This window comes from Merops nubicus, unplaced genomic scaffold (assembly GCF_000691845.1).
Source record: "Merops nubicus isolate BGI_N331 unplaced genomic scaffold, ASM69184v1 scaffold1750, whole genome shotgun sequence".
In the NCBI taxonomy this organism is placed as follows: domain Eukaryota; kingdom Metazoa; phylum Chordata; class Aves; order Coraciiformes; family Meropidae; genus Merops; species Merops nubicus.
The window spans coordinates 38,688-60,434 of record NW_008583345.1 but is presented as its reverse complement, the minus strand read 5'-3'; the positions used below and the strand labels follow the sequence as shown (position 1 = coordinate 60,434).

Sequence of the window (21,747 nt, the reverse complement as noted above, 5' to 3'; positions counted from 1 at the left end):
GGGTCTGTCTTCCCTGTAGAGCTGTGCAGCTGAGAGTTGTTCAAATCAAGTGAGTTCTGGGATGGTAATTCAGTTTTCCTGAAGTCAGGTGAGCTGTTGTGCTTGTCCAAGCTAATCAGACTTGCTGAAGAAAGTAGATTTTGCTGTTTGTAAGGAAACTCATCTTGTACAATCTCCATTTCTTGGGTTTACTGTGATTCTGCTGCTGTAATGCTTTGCAGGCCCAAGCAAAGATTAAGTTCAGTGACTGTGGGGAGTCTTTCCTTTCATTTTAGCCTGTAGAGTTAGGAGAGACAGGTAAATGAGCACCTTTCAAGAAAAGTTAAATAAAATTTGTCCATATTTTCTGTTGTGTGGGAGCTTCAAGTTTCTTTCTAGAAGAAAGGAGGAAGAATAGCAATGGAAAGTGAAGAACTGCCTGGAGAGTTTCTCAGGTTTGGTGGAGGCCAGGAAGGATTTAGTGCTGCTGGTTTTTTTTTGTTACCAGCTAAGAGTGCAGTACCTTACATATGCCTTTGCTACATCAGCTTAGTCCAACACAACCCATTGTGAAAACCAAAATGGATAGAGGGGAGAAATATGCACCTTTGGGGAGGGGTTTTTTTCATGGATGTTTGGCATGCAGGGTTTCATTAGTGTGTTAAAATGAATGCCAGCATCATGTGGTTCCTTCCTTAGGCTGGCCCGCAGAGAGCTATGCAAATACCTGGAGGAAGCAGGTCTGAGCTCGGCACGAGTGTGTTCACCCAGGCTTGGGCCTCTTGTGGTTATCTTGCTGTTCTTCTGTGCATAGAGACACTGTAGATGCCCTAACAGCTCTAAGACCATCTGAGGGAAATACTTATAGACACTGGGTACGAAATGTTGGAGCTTTTTCTTCTGCCTCTTTCTTATTGTCATTTCTTCGTATCCTGCATTGTCCTCATTTTAAACTGTTAAAGGTAACCTGAAGTTTGGTAGGTGTGCTGTGGGGCTGGTCGTGGGGCTTAGAATCTCAGTGCTCCTGATCCTAAGCTACCTAGGTCGTGAGGGCCAAAACATTGGTTTAACTTCTGCTGACAAATCTTTTTTCCTTGATTTGTCTGGGTTTGCTGGGTTTTGTTTGTTTGCTTGTTTTACCCCCTGTTAAACTTTGTATGTTGCAGTGTGGTATTAATACTTCACGAGGTCCCCCCTGCTTTGAAGCCATTGTTTTTATTTCCCCTGTTTATATTCCTTTGTATGCACACTAACTGGTTTCAGTGGAGCCCTTGTCATCTATTTCAGTAGGAGAAATTTGTTTTGTTTCTTGGATGAGAAGTAACTTCTGGTGAGCATTGCAATAGTATTGCCCCATGGATAGGCTGACCTGGCAAAAGGTGACTCTGATGCCAAATGCACAGGGTCTTGAAGAGTGAGTGTTATAAATACAAATGATATTTCTGACTGCATGTGAAATAACTCTGAAGTGATGTTTTCACAGCCTGATCATTAGCAGATAACTTACAAGGGTAGTCTCACCTGCATGCCCAGGTAGTTGAGAGAATGAAAGGCTCCTCCAGAGTGAAGTGTAGTTCCTGCTCTGAATTGCTCTCTGCTGGAGTCTCTTGCTCTGGCTATTGAATATATAAAAAGCATACTAACACCAGCTTCCTAACTCAGAGGCAGTCAGTGTGTGGGATTTTTTGTGCTTCTTTTCTTTCATCTATGTGGTCAGCCTAAGTATGGGAGTTCTGTTGCAAAGCATTGTAATTGTAAAAATGAAATATCAACTTTCAGTGGGTTTTTTTGAGTGCAAAAGACAGCAGAGAAATAAAAGAGCACTTTTTTTTGGTGCCATGGGTGTAAAACCCGTGGCTCTAGATCTGCCACTGGTATCAGATGCCATGGCCAGGAAAAATAAGCAAGTCTCTTGGAGGTCTAGGGTGGACCACAGTCTTTCCCCACCACTTTTCTTTGCTGTCACACAGCCTGACTCAGAAGCTGCCTGGTGCTGGGGAAGTCATTTGGCAACTTTGGTTGTGTGGCAGGGGAAAGTGTGGTGGGGGAACGTGTTCTAATGTGTTCTTCATCAAGTGATACCCTAGTGTGAGTGGGACCCAGCATGACTTGGCTACAGATCCTTTACCCATAGGTTCTGCTGACCATTGTACATTCATGGGTTTGCAATTCAAGAACTACATCTCTTGGTGACTATAGTAGAGCTAAACTGCCTTTTGTTTTAGCAACATGTGAGAGAAGAAAGCTTCAGTTTTCTTGTACAGAGGGAATTGATTTGCTTGTTTAATTTGTAATGAGCCCTTTTCTTGCAGAACTAATTTATGCATACTAGATACAGGACTGTGAAGCTGTGACTTACCAGCATGATTTTTTGCAGCCTGTTGCTCAGCATGTTACTTCCTTATGGTTCTGCTGTGTGGGTTTTTTTTTTGTATGTTTGCCCTTTACAGCTATGTGTGGGTCTGTGTGGTCAGACCCTTGGATCACACCCCCCGTGTTATTTCTCCCCACTTCAAACTATCACAGGCTGGCCACACAGTGGGTGTGTGTTGTACATCCCCGTGGCATCTGAGGGTCACTTCTGCCTCCAGCTCAGCTACTCTGCTGTGCTCTCTCCTTGCTGGGATACCAGATGGCCCATGGGGTGTGCTGCCTTAGCTGAGGCAGCAGTGAGAGGCACAGGGGTAGCATGGGGTGGCCAAGAGTGAGAAGTGCTTGTCAGTACTCTGCTAAGAGATGTGGCTGTGTGGCTGGCACCTGGGCTTTGTCAGCAGAGAGTGCATTTCTGTGCTGCAAAATAAGGCCTCCCAAATTTCCTTGTGTTGTGGTATCCACATTTATATACACAGCATAGATAAATTAGGGCCCAAAGAGGTTTATGGGATTTAAGCTCGCAGAGCGAGTGTGCAAGGTGTAAGTCCCCAGAAGCTGATCCACAGTGGATGTTTCATGCTTTATTAGATGCAAAGTGTTTTAAGGGCCATTTTGAAGGGAAAGTTTGTGGCAACTACAGTTTGATTAGTCACTGGAAAATATGTGAGTTCCTGCATATTCTTCAATGAATCCTTGTGTTAAGTAATGATTCACACCCAGGAGAATTTATGCTCCGAGAAATCTGTGGTGCCTTCTTTGAAGGTGCAAGTTGTGTTTCTATGTAATACAGGCATGCACATTTCAAGGGAGATTCTGCTGAGGACATAAGATCATTTCTTTTGATTACCTACAGATTTTCTTTTTTTTTTTTTATGTGAAAAGGTGACCTACTATTGCAAAACATTTCAAAAAATTAAAATCCTATTTTAATCCCTTAATCTCTGGAAAAGAATGATCAGCCATCTTTTTTTTGATGTTCTTTATTGCAAAATACTCAACAAAATATATCTAGTGACCATTTATTTGTACAAGCACACAATAAGAAGCAGTTTTAAAGCATTGGAGGGCCATGTTTAGGAAAAGGTCATATCATTTACCAGCTGTTAAAATGCTCTTTCTGTATGTAGGGCAAGAGGTTAGGGTATAGCTAAGGTTGAAAGAGAAGGGGAATAAATGTGGTAGTATTAATTTGTTCTGAAAACTTTCTGTGTCTCAGAGGATGCAATACCTGTGTTTGGAAGCAGCAGAGATGCAGACCTCTTGTCAATGTAATTGCAAAATTAAGAAACAGAGGAATAATGCCTACTTAAATTGAAGGTTTTTGTGCTAATGATATGCCTCAGAATAACACAGTAGCCATTTCTTTCTTCAGTTCAGACCTTTATTAATGCAGTAGGACTATCTTAGACCTTTTTTCATTTTTCATAGGAAGGTATGACTGATGATGCATAATGTTTTATTTTAGGATTGAGACAGACTGCTAATTTCACATCATCTCTCTTCTACTTTTTTTTTCTGTAATGTTTTTCCAGAGTTTGTAGAACAAAATCACCGTGGCCCTCTTTTTAAATACATTTAAAAAAAAAAAGTAGAACCAAGTTGAATTTTCATGTCTCATGGGTATATTAGGAAGGGGAGTGAATGGAAACAACTAACTTAGTAAAGTCACATTATAGGTAGAATTAGAACTTGTGGCAGCTGCTGTGTTTTTTCTTGATCTGCAAGACTGCACTGTGTTTGCTTTAAGATTGTGTTACACTGCCAAGCAGAAACCACTAGTTTCTGCAAAATGTTGCACCTGGATATTTAATGATCAAAGCTGATGGGAAAAACAGTGCAGCTCTAATATAGTCAGGTTGATAACAGGACCAGAGCAGGCCACGTCCAGTTTACAGGGTGAGGTGAAATGCAGGGCTGTATAATTTAATGTAATGACAATCTTGTGTATGTTGTTACAGGTGGTGCTGTTCTAGCTAAAAAGGGTTGAGGTTTTTTAATCTTTATTGTTGTATTTTATGAATTTGATCCTGAAGCATGTTCTCCCTGAAATTAAATTTTGCTAATTTTGCTTTTATACTCTTTGCTAAAATGCCCTGCCAAAGAGCAAACTTTGGTTCTGTGCAACCTTTTGGCTGTCAGAAACTTAAAAAATGAACACCTAAGAGACTGTTTATGCAAGTGGCTTATGTTCTCAAACATGGGTGAGGGATTTTTTTTTTTTCCTCTCCCTCAATAGGTTAAACAGTCATTTAATTAGTAGAATTGTTAATGCCAATGTGACCTTCTGTGGTGGAAATTTCTTCCTCTCCTTTGGAGAAGATGGTATAAACAACATTTATAGCATCTGTACCTTTCTGGGAGAAGTGATGAGTATCTGTCTACATATTCTGCTGAGGAATGTGAGCCAGTGTTTCTTTCAGCCTGAACTTTAGGCTTGACCTTCCTAGTTTCTAGCAGTGACTTTTTTTCTTACTTCTAGCTTGATTTCCTTACTGTTTGAGACATAACGTAATAAACAGACTTAACTCACACTGAAAATCCCATGGCCATATTCTGTCATTTTCTCTGTGTTCTGAATACTGTTAAAACCCAGTATGTCATAGCAAAAGTGAATCTACTTCTTGCTCTTTGGGAGTATCTTTTCAAAGGAACATGAAAAGTCACATTTTTTCTTTTGCAACTGCTGTGTTTCTGTGATTACCTGGGGGATCTTTGACTAAGTCTTCAGCTGAGTGTTTAGAGCTTGGTTTCTGTGGTCAAATGAAAAAATGGACATGTGTAGCCTTTTGCTGTTTTCAAATAATTTCTTCCCCTTGGCAGCTCGGTTCTGCAGTGTTTAATGCTAGCTTACAGCAACCAGACTTCCTGTCATGGCCAGCCAGTGAAATGGGGATGGAATGAACATCATAGACCTGAGCACCCCTAGTGTGATTGGTCCAAGTGAGTGTGAGGTGTAGGTACTCCAGCACCCTTTCCCCAGAGTCAGTGTTTTACATGACAATATGTTTGGTTTGCTTTGTTGCACAGAGTAGAATATAAAGTTTTATGGGCACATATGTAAAGTTTACCCTACTATCTTCTAATTTTTGGAGGGTGCTTTTTATTTTTTAGTATGAAACCAGTAGGCAGTTGAGATTTATGGCCCCTTGAATGCAGAGCTGAAGCTGGAAAGGGCTGTATTGTTTTTGCTCTGCTGAATGGGCCAATGAGACATTTTTAATTTAATAGTAATTTGTTGCTACTGTACACAACAGTTCTGTGTGACCTGATTGCTTAACCCGTGGATTCAAAAGGTGCACTTCTCTAAACTTATGTCAGTCACACAGCTAAATCCCCAGAGGACCCCTTGGAAAGCTAGCCATGTGAGTTTTCTCAAGAGGCACCACACTGTTTCTCGTGTTCCATCCTTGTAACTGTGTTTTCAGATAATTTTGTGGCTTTCCTGTAATGACTTCCTTGGGCCACTGAACTACTCACTGAATTTCACTATTTCTGTTAGCTGAATTGCTTTCTAAGCCAGATCTGTTCTGTCATGTGCAGGAGATTGCTTCTTGTTCTCCTCTGAGAGAAGCCTCACCTTGTTCCCTTTGGAGCTGCGTGAGATCTGTTTCATTGCTGCTCTGAGTAAAATAAGCTGCTAAGACACACCTTGTGTAGTTAATCTTTAATTCTGCAGAAGTGAGAACAAAGCCATTATCCTCACTAACCACTGTGAAGAGCATTTGCAAAAGGATACTAAAGGCTTTCTTCATTCACTGGGTGCTCATTTGCACATTGTCTGTTGCAGGGGACAATTTCTGCCTTTCCAAAATGAAAACTACTTTGGAATATTTTGTAATGCAAATTTTTTTTTTTAAAAAAAACAAACTGGATTTTGAAAACTGTTTAAGTGCACAGTGGTTTTATTTTATATATATATATATACATGTATATACACACATGAAAACATGAATACATTCATATAGGGAGTGCCCATCCCAGGTCTCAGTCCACAGCACTTAGCACTTAGGTGATCAGAGTAATTTAGTTTCCTTGGCAAAATATTGCCAGTAGTTTCACTTTAGCCTTTTAGCTTAATGGACAAAATGTAAACTAGTGTTGTAGGGGTTTCAGAATGGCACTAGACTTGTAAAATTTTTGTCTGGGGACCAAATGTGTTGGGAGTGACCTCCTTGTCTTGCTCTGAGTCCACTTGTCTATAGGGCATACTTTGATTTATGTTTCCTTAGGAAATGCATTCATCTTCTTGCACTATTTTCTGGAAATTGCAGCTCCAAGCGTGTTGGATTTGATACAACTCTGCAGTTTGCATGTGGGATTGAGCAGGAGGAAGCCTCCAGCACTTCCAGGCAGGGAGAAGATAGAATGTCCGAGGCACTGTGCTTTGCAGTTCTGTCAGGGCTCTGAAGTTACAGGTTAATTGTTCAGTGACAGATTGTGCTGTAAGAAGTTCACAGTAATGGTGTAACTAGGTTGGTACAGCAGATTTACTAATCTGAGTCTGAAATGTGTTGCAGTTTTTCCTGGCCTTTCTCTGAAACCTTTCTCAGTTCAGTTGGGATCAGCCATTCTGGAGTTCATGGGCATTGTGTGGAGGGTGCTGGGCAACTCCAGCCTACCTGGAGAGACAGCAGAGCTTAGCAGGAGACCAAAATCTATGTTTGGTATGCCTGCCTCTCTTTTCCCCCTCTTATTTTCTGCCTTGGATTTTCTTTCAGTACTGTAGAATAATACATCCTAGACAACAGTACAAAATATCATTAAAATACAAGAAGGTAGTATCTATTAATTTTCTGAAAGTATAACATGTATTATGTCTTTCTTTCTGTGAAAAATCTGAAGAATGTTTAATAAAATGTTTTGTATAAGTGTTTCATCTATTATTTAAATGTGGTGATATCTTGCCTGAATTTTGTAGGACATATATAATGTGTTCCCTGACAATCACAGCAATGTAAAATTCTGAATTTGAGGGATTTTATATAAATGTTGTCTCTCCCACTTCCCTCCACCAGTTTTGTTCTCTTGCTGAACCATTCCTCTTTAATGAATGTTTAGCAATTAGAGGAATCTCTTTTTTCAAAGACCAGTTGGAGAAACAGTAATATGGTTTCTAGCATGAAACCTGTGCATACAAAACCCCTTTTACCTCTATGTAGATACAGATACGTTCAGGCAGGAGGATGGGGGTGGTGGGGTTGAGAGGTGGTAATGCAAGCACAAGAACTGTAGTGAGTATATGTAACTGAGCAGACATTGAGTAAGTTTGTGTGTTTATTTCAGAGGTCAGGATGAGGTAACAGCCACTTGAAATGACAACAGCAATGCAGGTTGTGAAATCTGTTTTATTGCTGCTTATGGTTTATACTTTGAGGGGGTCTCCATGGTGTGGTCTTCATATGATCAGATTATAGGAGTCTGAAATGGAAGGTGTGCTTCACTTCAAAGCCACAGCTGTTTTTCAGCAGCAGTTTGCTGGGTGAAGGGGAAGCAGAAGGGTGACTGGGGTTGCTCTTGCCTATGGTTAGAATTGAGCCAGCATGGTGCACAGTCCCATGCTGTTTATTACAGCCATGCAGCCTCCTTCCCTCTGCGTTTGGCTACTTTTTGTCTCTGTATCCTGATCCTTTTTCACTGATATTAACTTGAATTGGTGGGCTTCTGGCATTTAGGGATGGGTATTTGGATACACTGACAGGGATCTAAGTGAGACTCTGGACAGTAAGGAGATCAGTCATCAGTAGGAGCTTTCGTTTGCTTGTCATTTATGGTTGTGTCATTAATTTATTTTAGAAGTTTGCATCTAAATTTAGGGACCTTGGCCAATCAGATATGCATATCTTAGGAGATGCTGTCATGGTTTGGAGGGGCTCTGAGACACGGAGGTTAAGACATTTAAAGCTCTATCTTGAAGACAATTGCATGTGGAAAAATTAGTTTAAGAAATAAGCAGAGAATTAGAAATTCCAAGATGAATTAATGTTTCATTGTTGGGATTTTATTGATGAACTTCCTTGCTTGTCCTTCCCTCCATTCTGTGTTGGCGTTGTGGAAACCCAGCACTACAGAGGCCGAAGCTCTAACCAGTGTTCAGCTCCACTGGCAGCAGAGTTGCTTTTTCATTATGTTATTAACTGTTTTCTGTTACTGATAAGGGGCTCATTTAAAACAGAGTTTTTATAGTGCAGTGTTTTTAAATGCATGGAGAGAAACCCTCAGCTGTTTTCTTTGGATCTTGCTAGGTCTGATAAACACATTTCAAGAGCAGCAATGAAATGTTTTTCTTCACTCTTCATGCTGTAGCTCGTAAGTCAAGACTGTCCAGAAGTGGAAAGAGCTGTTTATTTGTCTGGTCCACAGGCAGAACAAAACCACTTCCTCAGTTTTCTAATAAGCATCTTATCTTGAGAGTGCACATATTTCTATTTCAGTGCTGTCTCACTCCTGCTATACAGGCCATGTAGCAAGGGTTTGATTAAAAGGGAGCTGACTTGGGAAAAAGTGTGGTTGGGCAGTGCTCCTGTTCTGCTGTGCTCTAGTAGGTACCTGTGCTCTGTAGAAAACAGCAAGCTCAAAGTGATACAACAGGATACATTAAATGACAGATCTCTTTGGAGCTGACCAGGAAAAAAAAATCACAAAAATTTTAATTATTAGGCTGGATTTTCTCTTGATATTCCTGTTTTTTACAAATGCCAGTGCCTGTACTAGGTGACTAGCTAACAAGGTTAGCTGACTATCAAAGAGCTGATGCATACTTTTTGGGTGGGTAAGTTAGAAGTTGTATCTTTTCTCTCTTGTCTCTGAATGGTTGCTATGGCAATTGGAAACTTCTTGCTTGGAGAAAATACCATTTGTGAAGTCATGTTTTCTGTAACTCAGGAGGGGCTATGTGTATACCCTTTGTCCATAGATAATCAGTGATAGTGAAATGATAAAAATATGGCAAATGATAAAAATATGGCAAATGATTTGTCATCTTTTTTTGTTCAGTAATATATTTGGTTGTGGATTCATGGATTGCAACCTGATGCAATTTGCATTTCTTGCCCAACAAAGATCTGTAAGTTTATGTATGTATTTTGTGTATGTATGCATGCTTTGAGTTGTTCATTTTACTGTTTGAGGCTCTGCTGGAATGTAAATGAAGTTGTACTGACTGAATGTTGTTTCCTTTCAGTGGATCTGATGGAAATAAAAGAAATTCGTCCAGGAAAGAACTCAAAGGACTTTGAGCGTTGCAAAGCAAAGCAAAGAGAAGAACACTGCTTTACTATTTTTTATGGTACCCAGTTTGTCCTCAACACCTTAAGCTTAGCAGGTACTTTTTTCTTCTTCATTTCTTATTTAGAACTGATTGAACAAATTAAGTCCTTTGATGGAACAGTAATGCAAAGAATGCTGCAGTTCTGACTTCTGCAGTTCCAGAGTGCACCATATGTTTAAAATCTGGAGATAGACCTTTTAACTTGGCCCTTCATGTCTCTGAGCTGCTGCATTTGTCATGTTTTGCTCTCAAATAGTGTATTGTGTTAGTGTTGCTCTGATTTGCTCAATTATTTCTAGCAAGGTAGGTGCTTGCTGGTTAAGGATCTAGAAAGGTTTTCAGCACTGAAGAGCAAGGAATACTTTTTCCTCTTAAGAGGATTTGCTGTTGTCTTCAGCGTGGCCAGAAGATTGCCCTGGCATTTTCAGTCTGACCAAAATGATTCTGCAATCATAAAGAGTTAGACTACAGCTTTATCACAGAAACTTTCCTATCGCCTGTGAGCAGCTGCAGACTAATTTGGAAAAATAAAGTTCTAGTTTGGGTTATGGGTATGTGTGTCAGTTGATAATGGTAAACCTCTTCTAAAGAAGTGCTAGGGGACCATAAATCCAATTGGAAGATGGTAAATTGAAAATTAAGAAGTCCATATGACACAAGGAAGAGCTGTGTCCTGTGTCTGTGGAAAAGTTTGGGACAATTCTTATTTCAGGTGAGGTTATTCCAGGTCACAAATCCAAGGATTTTGAAATGAAGAGATAAGAATTCTTACACTGCAGGCTAAATGCAGTTTCTAACAAGCAGAACATACAAAGAGATTTATCTTCTAAAAAGTTTGTGGTGGATCCTTGGTTTAGGATCATACAGACGATTTATTTGGAGTGGTGCTTCTTTCTGTCCTGCGTAGGAACATGCTTGTCCATTTAAATCATTAAATTAATTGCAAAATCTTAATGGGAGAAAAGAGGAGTGCTTTGTAAGCATTTTAATGCTAACAGTAGCTTTTTAAAAAATGGAATGATTTGCTTATAGATTGCAGTACTAGAAGACAGTTTGGGTTTTTTTTCAGTCTTACACACTGGATGTTAAAGGTTACTTGTGACTAATCCATTGTTCCAGGCTTTTAACTTTAAATAAGTTTTACCATTGTTGGCAAGTCTGTGAGAATTTGGATTAAGCGTCTGTGCTGAAGTGCAACTGTGCCAGGTACTTCAGACTGATTTCCTCTAACAACCACCCCCTGTCCCTCCTTTGTGGCAATTCTCAAAGCCAGGCCTCTGCCAATACTTTGAAACCATTTGATATCATGAGATAAGTTGCCATAATGCTGAACTGCAGAAAAACATGATAGAATTTTCAGCTAAGGGGGAAATCCTTTTCCTTGTTGAAGTGCTTTGTTGTGGTTTCTTAAAACAAAATAAAATAATTGTTACTTAAAGGGAATGGTAGCTGTCATAAAGAGCAGAATTGTCTTGGGAGAAGAATTGGTTTGGCAGTAATACTGGGTGTTCTTCCCAAAACTGTAGCTGACTGAAAAAACATTTCCATGGGGAGCTAAGGCTGGGCTCTAGCTTTATCCATGGGGGATAAAGTACTGTTTGAAAATATGTGTAAATAAAATGTAATCTTCATCTTTTGAGAAACTGTTTTTGCTTTGAAGGCAGTTAAAAGAATTTGCACAGATTACAGCTCCTGTGTGAAAATAATTTTTTAAGACTGGTTTAACTGAAGAATGCCTTCATGAAATTTTAGAACAGCACACTAAAGCAAATGGACTTTGCCCAACTGGAGGCTGTAATGATAGCAACTCCTCCAACACCCCAAAATTGGTTTCAGCTTAAGAGATATTCCCTAAGGAAGGCAATACCAGGATGCAGTTCATCATCTTGCTTCTGTTGGGTGATCATGTTAAATGGTGTAGGGGTCTCTTTTGGTTTGAGAAATGGGAAGGCAAACTACATTTGAAACAAAACGAGACAGTGATAAAGCAATTGGTAAGGTTGAGGGGGAGATGTACAGAACTTCTAGTGCTAAACCACGTAAGGAGTTTTAGACCTTTTTTTAGCTTAACTTGTATTAAAATATGTTCTATATAAGCTACACCAGCTTTGTGCATTGCTCCCTTTCTGTTCTGCTTGCCTAAATCTAATCTGGAAAAATCTGTGTTTAGAGGCATAACTAGGACAGACAGGAAGTGATGTCCATCAAGAGCCAGTACCTCACACTCTTCTTGGTTGCTTAGAATGTAATGAACTAGCTTTATCCTATAACCCAATGAGTTCTTTTGTCTGTGTGCTTCAAGTTGTTCTCAGTCTAGGTCCATGGGCTTTTGGCACTTGGGAGACAGAAGATAAGAAAATGAATTTTCATTACATTGCTAAAAGAGCTCTGCAGTAGTTTCATAGTCTTTCTTCTGAGATACTGAAACTTGCCCTGATAAGCAGGCTTCTTAAAGGACTGTTTTTATTTTTTTTTGTCAGAGCTTCCAAAATCAACTCTCCCACCCCCAAATGTATACTGTTTTTTAATTAGTTTTATTATTAACATGAAGCTATGCAATGAGATTTATCAAAGAGAGAGGTTAATCAGCAGCTTTGTGTACTAGGGTTTATCTAAATGTCACAAGTTTTATGTCTTGGTTTCATGTTGATTGTCTTTTGATATTTCTCATAGCATGTTACTTTTTTTCAGCTGACTCTAAAGATGATGCAGATAAATGGTTGTGTGGCTTGAATATCTTGTATCAAGAGGTCATGAGTGCTCCCACACCTGCGATCACAGAGAGGTATGTGGACAGCTTCACTTTGTGAGACTTGAACTGAAAGTAGAAAATATGAAAGAAGTTTTTAAGGTGCAGCAAGTGATACCTGCCAGTTACCTTAAGACCTATGTTCCAGTTAGTGTGTGACACAGAAAGCTCATAGGGAAATTCTCTATGTTTATTTTGCTGTATTTATGCTCTGGAGTCACACTCTGCTGCATCCACTAATATGGACTTGCAGTTTTCTTTGTTCTGTATACCAAAACTAAACCAAACCAAAAATCTCTTAATGGGATCGTAAGAACAGCTCATGTCAGTGTACACTGACTCAAGCTCAGCTGTCTTGTGCAATCACAGTAGGCTTGCTCTAGTAGATATCCATGGGTCCTGGGTCCCCATAATTCCGAGGCAAGCTTTGCAGTTTCCTTTTTTGTTGAACCCATTGCCTTGTGTGGCAAAATGATGAGGTGACTCAGAGAAGCAGGCTGAAAACAAACATTTTTAAGGATTACTTTTTAGCATGGTAAAACTGCACCCTCAGTGCTTCAGAGGAAGCTGCACACAAACTGCTCAGGCTCAGAATGCCAGTTCTGTTGAGGAGCTTTTAACGCTGCCTCCGTGCCTGATTGCTTTTCGTTGCTGCTGACATTTCTGTTTCTGGCCACTGCTGTTACCTGTTGTGAGGATACATCCTGTCCTCACTTGCCACCTGACCAGATTGTGGCTTTGACACTGATGTTGTCTTTATCCACTTGTTCCAGTTCCAGAGAAACTGTTTTTATTTATTCTTACTTGTTGTAAGGTACTGCAGCGAGCTGCTCGACACAGTGCTACTGGATTCCAGGCTGTTTGCACAGCAGAGTGATTAACAATGACATGATGTGTTCAAAATTGTGTGTGTATATATTTACTATTAATGCTGCTAATAGTATTTAACTCTGCAGCTAAAACTGACATGCACCCCACTGAAGATTTTCATTAAAATTCTCTAAAACTCTTCCTGTCAGCCTTAATTTTTTATTTTTATGCTTCTAATGTATCTTTGAACCAGCAGCCTGAGCTGGTGTAAATCATTGACTTGATGGAGTTACTCTAGTTTGAATTAGCTAAAGTTTTGGCTCACTTTATCCGCTTACAATTTTACAGCTTCTGGTTGCTCATTCTTCTCTATCCTGCCCACCCTTCCCCTTCCTGTGTTGTTTATGTGGCTTTAAAATGCAGTATTAAGAAGCAGAAAAGTATGTATTTACAAATACGTTATAAAACTGGCTAAACCCTTAGGTGTTGCACTGGAAATGTTTTTGCTTTATTAGAAGAGATGTATCTTAGGAATTTTAAATGTTTCTATTGAATTTTATCTATAGATTTTTTTATTTCATTGGCTGTGTTTTCTTTATAATCCTTAAAGGTTGTGGGTTTTTTTTCTTCTTCCCTCTCTTTTCTGCAAGTTGGCTGAGAAAGCAGATCTACTCTGTTGATCAAACAAGAAGAAATAGGTAAGAAGCTCCTTGTTCAGTTTGTTTTCAGTGAGCTTTTGTTGCAGATTCTAACACGGAACGAAAAGAAGTAAATAATTCTTCATCCGAGATGTGAAACATGAGACCCCTGCTAGTGCTTTAACAACTTGAGGTTTGCATTTTGCACAACACAACATGTTCAGAACACTCACTCATGTTCCTGTATGTGGTATAATGAGGAAGCAAATGAGGAAAAATCAATAGTGTTGCTTTTAGCCTAGAATTACCCTACATGAATGAGGAAAGGGAGTTGTCTTCTTCCAGTCTTGCTGTAGAGATTCAGTTCAGCTGTGCAGGTTTTTTAGGTCACTTACTTTATAGAGGTCTTTGCCCTTCCGTAGCCAAGTTGAAACCCAGCAACTTGGACTGTATAGACCTGCTGTGGGCTTTTGTGGGCAGCTACACCACCAGTTCTTCCTTCATTACTGAAGTGTGTTTGCATTGGAGTGACTACACTCTCATGTAGACAGATCAGAAACCAACATTTAAAAGCTTGTTCAGGCATTCTTAACAATGAAGCTGCATAAGCAGAGTTTAGCATGGGCTACTAAAGATCCAGGGCAGATGTTTAAGTGATTAGCTGTCCCTTGTTGAGTCGTGATGGGGCCTGAACACGGCTAGTATGTGTGGTATCTGGTTTGAAACCAGTCACAGCAGCAATGTCAGATGTATCCAGAGATAGGGTTGTCCCAGCAGTAATGTGAATCCTTTCCTGAAGGAGTCAGAGCTATGAGCGAACAGAACAGAATATTAAGAGGAAAGGTAGTACAGTATGCTTTAACAGTGGGAAACAGAAGATACCTTTGAAGATGGTTATAGAAGGAAGCCAAGTTAGTGGTTTGGAATAAGGACAAAACCTTCCTCCTTCTCTCTCTTCTTTTTTTTTTTTTTTGCAATTAGCCTGGCTGCATGGCCTTGTCTCTGCCCCTTATTCAAACAGCCCAAAGCCAAAGAATCACCTCTGACCTGGTGCTTCTCATGTAAAGGAAGTCCTGTGCCTTATAGCTCCCAGTGTTCTGTGTAGCTTTGTATGTTTGACTTCAGTAGTTCACTTCAGGTCTGTGTGTGATGTGGGTTTGTAGCTTTTGCACAGCAAAGGAGACATTCTTTTTTTTTTTTTTTTCAAATTAATTCAGCTGCATACCTTGCCCTAGAGCTGCCAGAAATATGCGAGACTGAGAAGAATGTTAACCCCTCCTTCTCCACGTCTGTGACTTTACTATGATTTTGCACTTTGTCTGGAATGTGCATTTTATTCTAAGGTGTAATTCACTGTAGAAAAGTACATGCGTTTCCTCTCGTTTAGGCCCTTTCCTAAGAGCAAAGTAAAGTGTGCTGCTTCATTGTGTGAATGAGGTAGTGTTACTGAAGGAAATAACATCATTCTGCAGACAGCCTGTGGCATTGTGCAGCTGGCTTCAGTGTGAGCTGAGACACCATTTCAAAACAGTATTTCCTAAGCTGGCCAGAGTGGTGAGGGGGAAGGTACCATCCTTTACTGGATTTTGGCTTATACCTCCTGATCTATTTTGAAAAACTAGCCCTGCAGTGGGGATGTGTTGGCAGGCACCATGAAGGAAATGGCAGGATAGAGAAGCTGTGGCTGACAGTGTTTGCCTGCTGAAGATGTTCCATTTGTTGCTGTAGGGCTGCTTCATCACTGCAGGGCAGTCTGGTTAGGATCAAGGGGACTTGCACTGTGGAGAGGGCAATTCTGCATTCTCTCAATAGATGATTCATGCTTTTAGAAAAATTCAGGAAAGGAATTTGGACTGAGTTTCATTGTATTTAGTGTTGCAGTTTCTAGGGAGGTTAATTGTAAAGGTTAGGCTTCCAGGCAAGTCCTGTTTCACAGGCTGATTTTTTTCCAGAGGTGATGAAGTCCCAGCTCTTTATTTTGGCTTGCACTTGTCTGGCCAGAGGAAATAGCTTGTGTTTGGTGTTTAGGGTACAATTGGAGGGCTCGTTCTTGCTCCTAAAAGTAGTTTTTTTTCCAGAGGTCTGGCGACAAGGTGGAAAGCCAGGAATTTCCTGAGTTCTAATCTGGTTTTGGCATGGACCTTGGCTAAGTTCCTTCTTGCTTTGCTTCTTTCCCTCTCTACACAATGAAGATGAGAATGGCTCACAGGGTAGCTCTATGGACACTGTAGAACAGAAGTGGTATTTTTGTCTAGGTGCTAGTTGTTTTTGTTGCTTTTGAGTGACTGTGTTCTGACTCTGTGTTTGCAGAGAGTTAATGGCTTATGAATTGCACTGTAGGTCAAGACAGAGGACCTTAGCCTTGTTTTCTCAGGTACTGTTGGTACCACATGGATGTTTTGTGGGCATTGGTAATAGGACTCAGATGTTGTGCCTGCATTCTCTTGACTCTTCCCTGCTTACTTTTTCTGCCATGGATTCCCCTCATCTTCTAATTTAGGACTTGTCCCTGTGTCATTCACATGTCCCACTGTAATGCCATGTCTTTCTCGTTGAGACCTCACATCAGTGCCTACCCAGAATAGCCAGAGTTGGAGACTCTGCCCTAGAACATGGGGCTTAATTTCCATTCTTTACTGTCCAAAGACAAATTGAACAGTGGGTGACTGCAGCGGGTCTGCAGGAGATTGACGACTTGGTGTACCACCTTGGTGCTGAGTGAATGAAATCTCTTTCCTTTTCCTATCTACATGCTGCTAAGAAGTCACTCCAGCCCTTTTGCTTACTCTGTCTGTGATGCTGATCTATGAGGTGAGCAGACTGACCTCATGAAGTCAGTGGAAAACTTGCTCTACCTCCCTTGTGGCCATGCAGTTTTCTGCTCACCTAGAAAGTTGAATCAGGTTGGCAAAAGGTTTGATGAGTGTCACAGTAGGCATATGGAAGCAGTGGGACCAGAGCAACAGGAGAATGGAGTGGGGAACAAGGAGAGAAGCTGTGGTTGCTTCTTAGAACAGCATTGAGCTGTCAGATTGGCTCACCTCTACCTGTGGCACATTTGAAGCATTTGAACACCCCACTCCTTTATAAATCACCAGTCTCTGTTCATGCAGGAGTTACAGTAGCATTCCCCTACCTCCTGTTTCCTTTTGATCTTAAGTATAGTAAACTGCTCTGAGCTTGCAGTGAAGGATGCTATGGCAGTGGCACCTAGGATGCTGGAATAGAAACTGCTGTGGATGAAAATACTGGAGGATGTGAAGTAAATTGACGTTTTTGAAATAAGCTGTTCACAGGTTTGTTTCTAATACAGTCTTTGATGATGTGTGCATCATACCTGATTTGGTATGTGGCCAGAAAGTGTTGCAACAAGTAATAAATTTAGCTTTATATATAAATATTCCTGAAATACATGATGTATGTAAGGCACTATGTTGCTTAAAATCTGAAATAAGCATATTTATTTGAAAGATCTTGCTGTTATTTAGAAAACTTCATTATTTGAAGTGTTGCTGGTGTATCACTGGACATTCTGAAACTGTAAAAAAGGTCAGCAGGTCCTGGAAGACAGTCCTCTCTGGGAAGACCTGTTTGTGAGAGGAGGATGAAGTCGTGCTCAGATGTTGCAGAAGGGAAGAGTCTGCTGCTGTGAATCAATTTTACCATCCAAGTGAATAACAGCTGGAGTGAGATGAGCCCTATCCAAAATGTTTGAGTACTCACATATTTGTGCTGATAGAAAATACATCAGCAGCTGACTAGATACAGCAGAACTGTTTCCTTTTTTGCTACTATTTTTTCTTTCTTCTTTTTTTCCCCAGTATCAGTCTTAGAGAGCTGAAAACTGTCCTTCCCCAAGTAAACTTCAAAGTTAGCAGCATGAAGTTCTTGAAGGATAAATTTGCGGTAATTACCTGATAACTTTTGTCTCTTTGTCATCTCTTTTGACACATTGTTATTTATTTTCAGGATACTGCCTCTATTTTTGTTTATCATGTATAATTAAATGAATTATATTTGTTAATTTCTGACCTTGGCTATATCTAAGGCTATAAGAAAATATAGACATGAACGTTCCTTCTTTTCTTTGTATGGTTGACCAAAGCCAGCACTGGGTTTTGAGCTCTGGTGCAAATACCATGCAAGTATGTAAGAAATTGTTTTGTGTTTAAGATAAAAGTTCATATGTAAGTGAAAGAACTTTTTTTGTCATGTGATCAAGTCTCTTTGCTCTAACTTGTTTGCTGTGCAAATACAGTTCAGGGAATTCTAAATTCACTGTGTGCTGCTTTCTGTTGTAGGAAATAGGGGCTCACAAGGAAGAGCTTAGCTTTGAACAATTTCATTTGTTCTACAAGAAGATCATGTTTGAACAACAGAAATCGGTGAGCTTTTTCAGGAGTTGTCCTCATACAGTTAAACTGCTTGATCAGAATGAAGAGTGAATGCGGATTGATTTTTTTGTTTCCATTTGTTACTAATTTTCTTTATTCTCCATTCTTGTAATAGAAAAAGGGATTAGAATTGTACTCGATGTGGAGATAAGTCACCATCAGCAATTGGCTTAAGAAGATGAATGAGTCATTCATGTTGCTTCTTGTGTGGTGTTGATAGAGAGATGCACAGATACCATGGGGTTTCTAGGAAGAACTTTTTTTGAAAGTTTTTTTTTGGATGCAGAATGTCTTATTATTAGGCTTGGCTGATCTCTTTACTGATAGGAGCAATGTTTTTCCATACTTGTATCAATCTTTTATCACTAAGAACATTCTGTAAATCATGGGGTTGTATCCTGACCATCAAATAGCAACTTTTGTTCTCATGGTCTTTCATGCTTAGAGATTACTAGTGGTGGGCCCAGTAAAAGACATGCATCAGACAGTCCTTGGGAGGCATAAATGCAGTGGAACTACATTTTGGCTAATTCACATGGGCAGCTGCCTGACTGCTGCTTCCATGTATTCATTGCACAGATTGATAAAGCTGGTGGAAACTTTGGGTCAAATGCTAAGTTTCCTGTAATCTGTAACCACACTCTGCCGAGCTGGAAGCAGTTTATGTTTTATGTTCATGCGAATAAATGTGATGAATGATACGTAATACCATTTTTTTTTCTGGGATATCAAACAAAAAAAGCCCCCCAGAAAGTCGACTGTGTGAATAAGGTGCCTTCTCAATAGTGAGTTTTTTTTGCCTGAGAATTGTGTGTGTTCACAGTGAAAGGCCTGACGTGCAGTTGCCAGCCTTGGCAGCATATTTTTTCTTATGCATTTAATTCAAAATATGTCTTGCCAACTTGTCTGCAGCTTCTCTAGAGCAGACAGACATGTTTTTCCCCTTTCCAAACCAATGGACATTATTAGATGGTATTAGGTAGAAAATTGTGTATTCTTTTTCATTTATCTTTTCATCGTGAGTTTTGTTTGTTTTTGTCTGTTTGTTGTTTTTTTGTTTGTTTGTTTTTGGTTTTAAGATTCTTGATGAATTCAAAAAGGATTCCTCTGTGTTCATTCTTGGGTGAGACTCTTCATTTGTATTATTTTTCCACATTTCCATATGGTTGTAGTGCTGCAGGATTGTTTTTATAATTTCATCTCTGTTTTTTGGTTCAGATGCTTTAGTAAGTGAAATGATGCATCTTTTTACATTCAGAAAGGTGAACTTATGGAAATAAGTCCTGAATGTAAATGTTGTTTACTTTCTGACTACAAAAATGATACAGATTTGAACAAGTGAATTTGCCTCTGATTCTATAAAGAGCTGAACAGAACTATGGAAGGACAATTTAATGGAGAAATTTTAACTTCAGTCTGAAAGTGGTGTGATGCACAGGCTTTTGCCTAGACTTGAGCAGAATGCTGATAGTAACAGTTTCTGTAGCTTTCAGTTGGTGGACTTGAAAATTTAAATAGGATGTGTACAGCATAAAGAAGAAGGTCACAGGCGTTGCTAACATTTTGACTCTGAATTAAAGCAGTTTATCCTGGCTTTGAATACTTCACTAGCAGATTAAGAAAGTTAGTTTAGAAGTTTACTCTGCCTGGGCTGAGTATTTGCTTAGCTCTTGGTCATGCCATACGAGTTAAACTTTGAGACTTCTTAAAAGCATAAATTTATCAAGGATGGTACCAGATGATGCAGCATTTGTGTCCTACAAAAGGGAAAGCAGTTGTCTCACTTCTTGATGCAGCCACATCTCGCCTACTTTTTCAGCAGGTATTGTCATACCCTGTAGATATCTGAATAATACATGGAAGGGGTTATTTGTGGAAGTGTGGCTCTGTGACAATTGAAAAGAAAAGTGTCTCCATATGCCTCAACTAAACTTAACAACACCCCTGTCAAGTGAATGCTGCTCATTTGCTACGAAGCAATGAGCACAGATTTGGTACTTTTCCCGATGAATCACTGTCAAAAGTGCATCAGGAATCCAAGAAGGCTTTATTTAAAGCCTTAAAAATACAGTAATTAGATAATACAATATTATGAGCCTAATCTAAATGCCACTGAAGTTATACAAAGTTTCTTGGTGGTGGCAGCACATTTATACTGTAAATCCAAGACACAAGTCCATGTCATTTTCTGATGTAACATCTGATGACAGTTGTTTTTTTATTTTTTTATTTTTTTTTTAAGAAATACTGACCGTCCAGATGCTTCAGCAGTTCATCTCCATGACTTTCAGAGATTCCTGCTACATGAGCAGCAGGTGGGAAGGTGGCAGAAATTCTGAGTTCTTTTTCTTGAGGTTGTCATGTCAGTTTTGTGGTCATTAAAAAGAAATGCCATGCGCCATAGAATATGATTGATATGAACTCTGATACCAGGCCTTGGAAAGATTACTTCTTCTTTGTTGCCATTGAAGTTTACAAGAACTATTATTTTTCACCTGTTGTGGTCATTAAAAAGAAATGCCATGCGCCATCATGCGCCATTGATATGAACTCTGATATCTTGGATATCTTGATAATCTTGGAAAGATTACTTCTTCTTTGTTGCCATTGAAGTTTACAAGAACTATTATTTTTCACCTGTATAAAGACTCTGAAGGTGCACCAGAGGATGAGAGGGAGGACAAAGTAAATAAGATTTTAACAGGTCTCCATTTAGTCATGTAGATAAACAGACAAGGTAAGAAATAAACATTAGATGTATGTCAAAGGCAATAGCTTGGCCTAATTACAGCTGAGGTAATGCCTTGGTCGTGGCCTCTTTTTAGCAGCTCTTAGGCAAAAAGCTGAGCTGACTGCCTGCATTTGAGTCACAGGTGATTTTCTCTTGAATGGAGGGAGCCTGGTGTTCAGTACCAGCAAGCAGAGAAATCTGGAGGGAGGGATTGGAACTGTGCCTCCTATAATGTTATTCAGCACAGACACCATGGTAATATTTGTTACTGTGATATTTGCTAAGCTCCAGGTTTGCAAAGACGATAGAAAAGTGAGAGCTACACTTCCTGTATTAGCTTGCTACTTTCTTTTTCTTCCCATTTCACTGTGTTAAAAGGCCGTTCAGATTGCACTCAGAAATGAGAGCTTATAGCTAAGGCATGTCCTTCAAGGAGGCCAGCTTTTTTCTGTATGTGTGCAGGCATTTGTGTACATATATAGAGTGTATCTTGCCAGTCTCCAATCTATATGAAGGTACTTAGATGGAGATCTTTTTCCCCCCTTAGACATCAGAGAGGAATTTCTTAAGATATGTGGGTACAATTGGCTTAAACTAGCCCACTGGAAGAAGTAAATCACATCTGTAGGCCTCTGTTCCTTTTTTTTTTTTTGGTTTTATATAGAATAACACCACTTCTAAAGGTTTTTTTTTTTCCTTTTCCTACTGTATTCCTATTATCTGAAGGAATCTTGGGCACAAGATGTCACTAAAGTCAGAGAACGAATGACAAAGTTTATTGATGACACTATGAGAGAAACTGCTGA

General features: G+C 39.7%; 1 protein-coding gene across 1 annotated transcript in view; it reads left to right on the top strand.

Annotated features, from left to right (window-relative positions):
- Positions 1–21,747, top strand: part of PLCG2 (phospholipase C, gamma 2 (phosphatidylinositol-specific)) — a 54,664-nt gene that overhangs the window by 4,000 nt on the left and 28,917 nt on the right. The window contains 8 exon segments of the mRNA XM_008940216.1: positions 9,533–9,673; positions 12,311–12,404; positions 13,829–13,876; positions 17,638–17,722; positions 18,118–18,201; positions 19,290–19,333; positions 20,453–20,525; positions 21,668–21,747. The exon segment at positions 21,668–21,747 is cut by the window's right edge and continues 55 nt beyond it. Of these exon segments, the coding sequence (XP_008938464.1) occupies positions 9,533–9,673; positions 12,311–12,404; positions 13,829–13,876; positions 17,638–17,722; positions 18,118–18,201; positions 19,290–19,333; positions 20,453–20,525; positions 21,668–21,747 (649 nt within the window).